The sequence below is a fragment of the Rattus norvegicus genome, chromosome 7 (assembly GCF_021556685.1).
Source record: "Rattus norvegicus strain SHRSP/BbbUtx chromosome 7, alternate assembly SHRSP_T2T, whole genome shotgun sequence".
Taxonomy (NCBI): Eukaryota; Metazoa; Chordata; class Mammalia; order Rodentia; family Muridae; genus Rattus; species Rattus norvegicus.
In genome coordinates this window covers 13,782,796-13,791,790 of record NC_141540.1, presented here as the reverse complement: position 1 = coordinate 13,791,790, position 8,995 = coordinate 13,782,796, and the positions used below count along the sequence as shown (strand labels likewise).

Genomic DNA, 8,995 nt, shown 5'->3' with positions numbered 1-8,995 from the left:
ACTCCTGGCTCTGGGACTTGCAAGTGTCCCGGTCAGCACGGGAACCGTACTGGAGACAGGGGAACCTTGAGCTCACTTAGTGGGGACGTCTGGCTGGGTGTTGTGTGTGGGGACTTCTGGGCTCTGGAGGGGGCTGAGTAGTGTCCCTGCCTCCACCCACCCTGTGCCTGGAGCTCTCCCAATGTGACACTTGTCCCCACTCATCACCCATGATCTTCATAAGGACACAACCACCAACCTGAGGTGTTTGTTTGTTTGTTGAGACAGGGTCTCATGTAGCCCAGGCTAGCTTACAACCACCTATGTAGCCACAGATGACCTTAAAGTTTTGATCCTCCTGCCTCCACCTCTCCAAGTGAGTGCTGGGTTGGTAGATGTCTGAATACCCAGCCTGAGCCTACTTTTTTATGACAGACCTTGGACAAGGGACTCCACCTCACCTGAGCCTCAGTACTTTTGGCCACGTAGAGGAATCCATTCACTCACTGTTCCTCTGGGACAGTGTCAAAGTGTCCTGTGTCCGTCTTGGACTGTCCCGTTCCCCAGTTAGGGTGCTGGTATGCCTGTAGTGTCTGTGGGAGAAGCTTCCTTCTGTCTGAGTGGGTGGCAGGAGAGAAACATGTCACTAACAGATGCTAACAGATGCCTGGGGCTGGCCAGCTTGCTAGGACAAGGTTGGGGCAGGCAGGTGACCCTGAAACCCTCTGTCGCTCAGGAAAGGCTGTGAAGGGCTTTCCCTAGAATGTCAAGGACCAAAGAAGGCCTAACAGGCAGGGCTGCCCGGTGGGGCTGTTTGCCAGCCGGGGACCCACAGAACTGGGTCGGAAACCTGTCCCTGCTGAGTCATCCTGAGCCTCTGGGTGCTACAGATGTGGGACAAGCAATGAGTAAGTTCAAGGCACAGATGCACCCTCCTGATGAGCTGCGGACGGGGAAGCCAGAGGACATGGAAGATGTGGGGGAAACCAGGCAAGTCTCATGTTACATTGGTGTACGTGTGTGTGAGGGAACGTGAACATGCCACAGCCCATGCGTAGAGGTCAGAGGACACCTTGTAGGAATGATTCTCTCCCTCCACCATATGGGCCTCGAAGATGGAACTTGGGTCATCAGGCTTGGCAGCAAGCCCCTTTACCTACTAAGCCATGTTGCTGGCCCCCAGTTTATTTCTTATGTGTTTTTTTAAATTAGGTGTATAGATATTTTGCCTGCATTTTTGCCTGTGTGCAGTACCCACAGAGCCTAGAAAGGAGCAACAGATATCCCCTGGAGCTGGAGTTACAATTGCCTGTGAGGGTGTTGGGACTGAATCCCTGTCCTCTGTAAGAGCAGCCAGTGCTGTGACGACTGAGCCACCCTTCCAGCCCCTAGTTCATTCTTTATTCTACTAATCATGTCCAGTGTGCCTGAGTGGCCAGGCTCTGGCTACCCTGAAGTCATCTCCCTCATGTCCCTGTCTCATGCCGAACTATTTTGGAGGACGTGACCAGCAGATGACACTGATCACAGTTGTGCTTGGGACAAAGGCCGGGGTTTGGCAAGCACCCACTCCAGTCCTGTGAGGCACTGCCATTTCCGATTCTGCCTGACCTTGAAGCTGTGGCCCTACAGGGAGGCTCCTCATGTTGAGGTGACTGAAGTCTGCATTGCTCCCTGTGTGTGTGAGGACATCCTACACCTGTCACAGCACAAGGCAGGTCTCACAAGTACCAACTGGGGCAACATGACAAGAGAAACAGAGACGAGCACAGCAGTTCAAGACCAGCCTGAGGTACAGGAGCCCCTGTCCCAAATCAAAGCAAAACACCTTGAATTTGAAGTCTGTAAAATTCAAGTGTTGAAAATGGAATTCAAGAGCCAGGGATTGATGACCCACGCCTTTAACCCCTCACCCTGGAGGCAGAGGCAGGCAGATCTCTGATTTCAAGGCCAGAGTGAGTTCCAGGACAGCCAGGGCTACACAGAGAAACACTGTCTCCAAGGAAAAGGAAAAGAAAAAAGGAAACGGGGTTTTTTTTTTTTTTTTTTTTTTGGTTCTTTTTTCCGGATCTGGGGACCGAACCCAGGGCCTTGCGCTTACTAGGCAATCGCTCTACCACTGAGCTAAATCCCCAGCCCCCAGGAAACAGGTTTTATAGTTTATTTTATATTATTTTATGTAGCAGGAAGAGCTGATACTAAAATCTAGCTCCCTAATTGGTTCTTTATTTGGTCATTAAAGAATGCAGAAGCCAATTGGTCCAGGCAAAAGAAGGAGCATGTTTTGTTTTGTTTTGTTTTGTTTTGTTTTGTTTTGTTTTGTTTTGTTTTCCTTTTCTTTTTTTCGGAGCTGGGGACCGAACCCAGGGCCTTGCGCTTACTAGGTAAGCGCTCTTCCACTGAGCCAAATCCCCAACCCAAGGAACATGTTTTTAAAATTACACGCAAGAATCTTATTTTCAAAGTCTCATATAAAGACTTTAGCAGAGGGGTTGGGGATTTAGCTCAGTGGTAGCAAGCGCAAGGCCCTGGGTTCGGTCCCCAGCTCCGAAAAAAAGAAAAGAAAAAAAAAGACTTTAGCAGAGCACTACTACCCTTCCACCTACCCGCCCGCCCACCCATCCACCCATCCATCCATCCATCCATCCATCCATCCATCCATCCATCCATCCATCCATCCATCCATCCATCCATCCATCCGTATGTCCATCCATCTGTCCACCATAACATTTTTTTCTATATGTAATTGGGATTCTGTCATTGCAATTCCACAGATGGCCATGAGGTGTCACCCTCATGCCAAAGAATAACATTCCTGAAGCCCAGTCCCCCCCACATCTATACTCCAGCACCACCAAAATGCTCTGAACCTCAGTTTCCCCTTTTATGAAGTTCACACAAGTAATAAAACATCACACAGGCTGTCGCTGTGGTTCAGGAGGTGTGTGGTGGTGTGAGAGAGTAGACAGATGTGCTAGGTGGCAGGACAAGCATGTGTCATGTGTGGGTGTTTAGGAGATTCCGAATAACCCCACCGAGTGAGACTTGGCTTTGGTCCTCTACAGGGGTAGAGGGAGACTCATATGAGAGAGGGAAGGCCTCAGGATCCCCTCAGGAATTCTCCAGAATCCTATCCTTTTTAGGCAGAGAAGCAATTTTAGCTGAATATACCACCTTACTGTGTGGCCTTGAGTACCACAGGTGACCTCTCTGTGTCTGTCTACATCAGGGTAGACGTTTTTTCTCCTTACCCAAGCTCATGGGAAATGTCACCTTTAGGGAAACCGAGGCACATCGGCAAGATTACCCACAGGTGGAGGCTGGCGGTGTCAGAGGCCACCAGGCACGTGAGTGAGTTTCGACTCATCCACTCATAGAGACCATACAGGGCACCAGGCTAAAAAACAGAGTCCACTTTAATACTGAGGTGCTATAAAGTCTCAAGGTGTCCATGCCCACTGCATGTGTGTGGGGACATGGGCTCCCACGTACAGGTTCCCGATAGGCCAGAGCCACTGCGTCCAGCCTAAAAATCTCAGGCCCTGCTGTCCTGGGTCTGCGATCGCACACAGGGCCCGCATCTTGCTAGGATGTGTTAAGCAGTCTGTTTTGAACATCCTCCAGAACTTGATGAACCAGTCCCTCACGGGACTTCGTGCCATCTAAATAGACTGAAACCGGAAAGGATCTGGATCAGGGCTGGGTCACAGGTGGGAAGGGCGGTGTGGACTCTTAGGACAGGAAAGAGCAGCAAGAGAGCCCAGGGTGGAATTCAGCAGGGAGTGGGGAAGCCCGGGGTTTAGACCACGGGCAGAGCCTCATTCTGATGCTTACCCACTTCCACTCGGTCCCGCTCCATCTCCCGTTTATACTTCTGGTACATGGGCCATACGTGACCATCAAAGAGGCCAGGAGGATCAGGGACCATGTAAGTACGGCTTCTGTAGAGAGAGAGGAGCACGAGGCCTGTCATGGGAGGTTGGTGCTCAAGGCAGACCGCAAGCCACCGGCAGACATGCTCTGGGTGGAGGATCAGACCTAGGCAAAGGCTGTGGCTGTGGAACACCCAACGTCCACGTTTTCCCCACCATTGAGCCTGAGATGTCTGGGGAAGGGTGGCTGTGTGCTGTGCCCAGGTCTGGGATTCTGGGCTTCTGTGATAGTGGAGGGGTTACCGCGGAGCCCACTGCCCGTGGCTGGCTCAGGAAGGAGCCTGTGCTCCACGTGGCACCCCACCTTCTCCTCCGCTTGCATTCCTCATACGGCACAGTCAGGAAGTAGCGTTGGTTGTACAAGTCCACCAGGGGCCTGGCCAGGGAATGGGGGGACAGGGTCAATTGGTGTCTCTGAGGCACCCCCATGTCTCCCAAGCCCACAGATTCATCCCACTTCCACGGTGTAAACCGACACAGAGCGCTTGGCAGTGCGCAGACTCACACAGTCAGCCTAGGGTTCTGAAGGTCGTCGGCCTTGGCAGACCGATGCTTACTTGTAGCTGTACAGTAGGAAACCCTCGAGGAGGAGTATGTGGGTGTCCGAGGCACCTGGCTGTAGGCTGACGCCGTGAGCGCGCGCAAACTTGTGTGGATCCTTCACCCAGGCCTGCACAGTGCTGAGCATGGCCTCCATGTCCAGGGACTCAAGCACTAGTGGGACAGACAGCGGGCTTCAGAGTGCAACCAGCATCCACGGGGTGCAGTGGGGTAGCCAGGACAGGGTCACTGCTCTTACCGTCCCACTGTTTGAAGCCGTCCTCCCCGACTGCAATTTGGTCCTGGGGCTGAAACACAGGACCCCAAGGCCTGGGCTCAGTTCTGTGCCAGCCCAGCCCACCTCGCCGCTCAAGGGTGGCCCCGCAGCGAGGTGCGGTGGAGGTTGGGCAGACTCCCTGCCCATCGCCTACCACTCCTCCCTTAGAGCCCATTGCACAGAAGGGAAAGCAGAGGTATAAGAGGTCTTGTGTAAAATCATCCCAGCATGCCAGTCAGGCCAGCACTCTGCCTGTGTCAGTTTGACAGGGTTCCCGGCCTAGGGGATTGATCTTGGGCACACTCAGGGCTGATGAGAACCCCATGCCCCACATTCCCCCCACCCCTGCGTCCCAGATGGTCACCTTGAAGAAGTCATCCTGATGGATCACGCAGCAGTTGGGCAGCGCCTTGAGGAGGCCGTTGGTCAGGGTGGTCTTCCCACCGTTGGTCACGCTAGAAGGGTGGCGTGTGTGAGGCTGTGAGGGAGATGCCAGCGCCCACTTCCGAGCACCTAACAGGACTCGACTCACCATGGGGCTGCAGCATACACAGGAGGTGTGCGCATGTGTGCGTGCGTGCGTGTGTGCGTGTGCATGCGTGCGTGCATGTGCGTGTGTGTGCGTGTGTGTTTGTGAGTGTGTACGCACAGTGACTACCCATAATCCCAGAACCGAGAAGACATAAGTTCAAAGGCAGCCTGGGCAACTTGGTGAAGCCCTGACTCAAAGTGGAAATCAGGCAGGGAGTGGTCAGGTAGAGCCCCTTCCCAAAATGCCCTGAGTGGCTGGGGGTGTGGCTCAAAGAGGGGAGACCCTAGAATCCCACCGTGAGGGACTGGGGGCGTGGTCATGGGTGGGGTGCCTGTCTTAAGAACGCCAGGGCAGTAGGTCACAGCATTCTGGTTCTCAGGGTGACTCAGGTCATCCTCAGCCATCCTAGAAATATTGTCCTCTGCCCTAAGTTGCCTGCTGTCTATATGCTGACAACAGCCCATGTGGTAAGCAAGAGGTGACATTAATGAGGATCATTAGAAAAAGGCTTAGCTTAGGCATTGAGGCACTCGCTGTCACCTCAGGGGCTAAAGTGGGAGGATCTTCATTTTTGGGCCAACATGGGCTACAAAGTGAGTTCAAGGCCAGTCTGCATGACTGCCAGCTACTTCAAAGTAAAAAGTAAAGAGAGGGCCAGGCCAGGAGCCCTGTTCTGAAGGCTCTGTGTGCCCAAGGCCCTGGGTTCACCTTGATGCTTTCAGAATCAAAACAAACAAACACAAAAAAACAAACCCAGGTATTCATCTTATTCAGAGACACCAGTTACTGTCTGTATGTCCATCCCCTACCCCCACAGGGCTGGTCCCCAGGTTTTCAGCAGGCCCCAGTATCTCCCGCTGATATTTAAATTACTCAGTGCAGGTGCAGTGGGACCAAACCTGTCCCCTCTGTGGTCACCCAGCCCACACATCCCTCGTGCCAGCAGACTGCACTTTCTTCCCAGGGCCTTGGGGTCTTTCCCCTATCACACTGCCGGCCCCTGGAGCTCACCCTCCGATGCCTATGATGAGCTTCATTCTGGGGACTGGAAGTGTTGACTGGTCCTGAGGTGGCCAGACGGCCCAGCTACTTGGGATCTGCAGTGTGCTGCTCCGCCGGCCGGCAAGTCCCAGCTTCATTGACAAAGCTGGAGAGCATTTATAGGTTTGGACAGCCTGGAGGCCACCCTGGGGGAAGAGGCCCCCAAACACTTGCGAAGGCAGGGGGGTTGGGGGTGGGGGGGAGCACCTGTTTCATAGGCTGCAAATAGCTTCCTTAGCCTTTTGCCTAAAAAAGTCAGAGCCAGAGGGACAGAGGGACACCAGCCAACTTCCAGCCTGTGCCTCCCTCCCTCCCTCCCCTCCTCTCCCTCCCCTCCTCCCTCTCTCCCTAGTCACACCTTTCTATCCCTAAAAATATCTGCCAGAGTTTATGTCCCCTGGCTTGACCCTGACATTGAGACTGGTTCTTACGAGGCCAAGAGAAAGGGTTCTCGTCCTCTCCTCCTCTTCTCTCCCTTCCCCCTATCAGGCCCCAGCTCAGCCTTGCCAGGAAAGTCCTCTTCCAAAAGTGCCATGGCGAGGTGGGTTTAAGCCTCTGGATGGTGAATCACAAGACGGCTTTGCTCTGGTGACCAGGCCTAGCACAACATCCTTTTAGAGTGACCCTGTCATTGTGAGCCTGCCATGTGACCAATCATTGAAATCAGACTCAGGGGAGCCAGGGTGCAGCCTTGTTCCCCACTACTTTTGGTAAGGGAGAAGAAATGTTCTCTGTGTGTGCCTGTGTGAATGTGTGTGTCTGTACATACGTATGTATGTATGTATGTATGTATTATGCATGTATATATATGTGTATGTTTGTGTGTATATGTATGTATTTGTGTGTGCATGTCTGTGTATGTGTGTATATGTATGTGTTTGTGTGTGTATATGTGTGTGTGTGCATGTTTGTGTACGTGTGTATATGTGTTTGTGTTTGTATGTGCAGCCATGTGAGGAGGCCAGAGGTCAATGTCAGGTGTCTTCTGGGTCTCCCTATGCAGATCTGACTGCTCTCAAACTCACTATGTAGACCTGGTTAGCCTGCCTCTGTCTCCTACTTCTGGGATTACAGGCGTGTACCCCATGTCCTTCTGGACCTTATTTATAAAGGTTTATTTTTATTTTCGTGTGCTTGGGCATTTGCCCACATATGTGCGTGTTCTCCAAGCTCATGCCTGCTGCCGTCATAGGGCGGAAAGGGGCATCAGAGTCCCCAGAACTGGAGGGACAGGTGATGGGGATATGCCATGTGGGTGCTGGGAGTCGAGCCTGGGTTCTCAGCTGGAGCGGCCTCTGCTGTAACTGCTGAGCGGAGTCTTTTGAGGTGGGGGTCTCACCGAACCTTAAGCTCTGAGACCGGACTGGGTGTCTGGCCAGTGAGGCCCATGGGCCCCCTACCTCGGCTCCCCAGTGCTGAGTTACATCTGGGACACAATGTCTGTCTTTCATCTAGGTTGGGGCATTTGAAGGAAGGCCTTCTGCCCCGTGGCCAGCACCCTACCCCAGGAGTCCCAAGCCTCCTGACCTGTACCGCTGGGGTCACCCAATTCCATCCCCTCTCTGCTGTGCCCTGCTGGTCCTGGCCTATGGCTGGTTCCTGCATCAGAGAGGACGTAGGCCTCAGGATGTCTGGCCTTTCCCTACTGGTCCCCAGGGACCTGAGAAGGCACTGTGACCAAGATAAGAAAGACAGGGATAGCTGGGGCTCAGATGCATGGGAATGAGTGTGTGAATGGCTGAGTGTGTGAGTGAATGAGTGTGAATGAATGATGAATCTGTGTAAATGAATGAGTGTGTGAATGAATGAATGGATGGGCTGCAGAATGAGTGAGTGTACTATGAGCCTGTAGGCACTCAACGGTGCCTGTCCCACCCAGCCTTGGTCCTGCTGGCTTAGCCCCTCCCTCCCAGGCCATGCTCATATCCCAGATGGGACCCACCATATATAGATTACCGCACTTTCTGGACTTCTGTTTGGTTTATTAGAGATGGAGTCTGCATGTGTACCCCAGGCTGGTCTGGAACTCTCAGCAGTCCTCCTGCCTCAGCAGCTCCTGAGTTCTGGGATGTCAGCCATGGGTCACCACACCCAGGTCCCCATCACATCTTGCTGGTGACACTAAACATAGCCAGGTTCAAATGCCCTAGTCTGTGTGTGTCCTGAGGCCCAGGCTGTGGAGACAATGTCTTTGGAGGCTCACCAGCCCCGGACTCCATTCTCCTGCAGCAGGCAGAGCTGTACACCCCAGTCCTCCAAGGCTTGGCCACTGGTCACAGAGGCCAGAGGCTTGCCTTTTGCACCTTCCCTAAATCTGGAAACACAGAGATGTTTACTCTTCCCTTTCTGCATTACAACTTATTTATTTCACATAAAAATCCCCACCCCCGGGGGGCTTGCCAGGCCTTGTGTCACTGCAGGGACTGTCCCCACTGTCTCTGTGTTTATAACTGCACAATTTGCTGGTGGGCGGTGGGCACTGTTGCTCTGGGCCAGTTGTCAAATGGATCCTGGGAATCTCAGTAAAGAAGTCAAACAGCCTTTCGCCATGATGCTGCTGTACATCTGCCTCTTGCCTCACTGTCCCCCAGGTATCTGGAGTGGTGGTCTCCTATTTTGGGGTCTTCACTGGCCCTGATGGGTTCTGCTTGCCTGTGTCAGTGGGTGCTGGTGATTCCCAAGGGGCGGTGGGTG

General features: G+C 53.2%; 1 protein-coding gene across 1 annotated transcript; it reads right to left on the bottom strand.

The window, feature by feature from the left end:
- Nucleotides 1-3,377: 3,377 nt before the first annotated feature.
- On the bottom strand, nucleotides 3,378-6,391 carry Nmrk2 (nicotinamide riboside kinase 2). The gene is given in 7 exon segments (NM_001432213.1): nucleotides 3,378-3,650; nucleotides 3,814-3,920; nucleotides 4,216-4,287; nucleotides 4,469-4,625; nucleotides 4,711-4,759; nucleotides 5,093-5,183; nucleotides 6,272-6,391. Coding segments are annotated over 7 exon segments (588 nt in total). The 5' UTR covers nucleotides 6,298-6,391; the 3' UTR covers nucleotides 3,378-3,564.
- Between the last annotated feature and the right edge of the window lie 2,604 nt (nucleotides 6,392-8,995).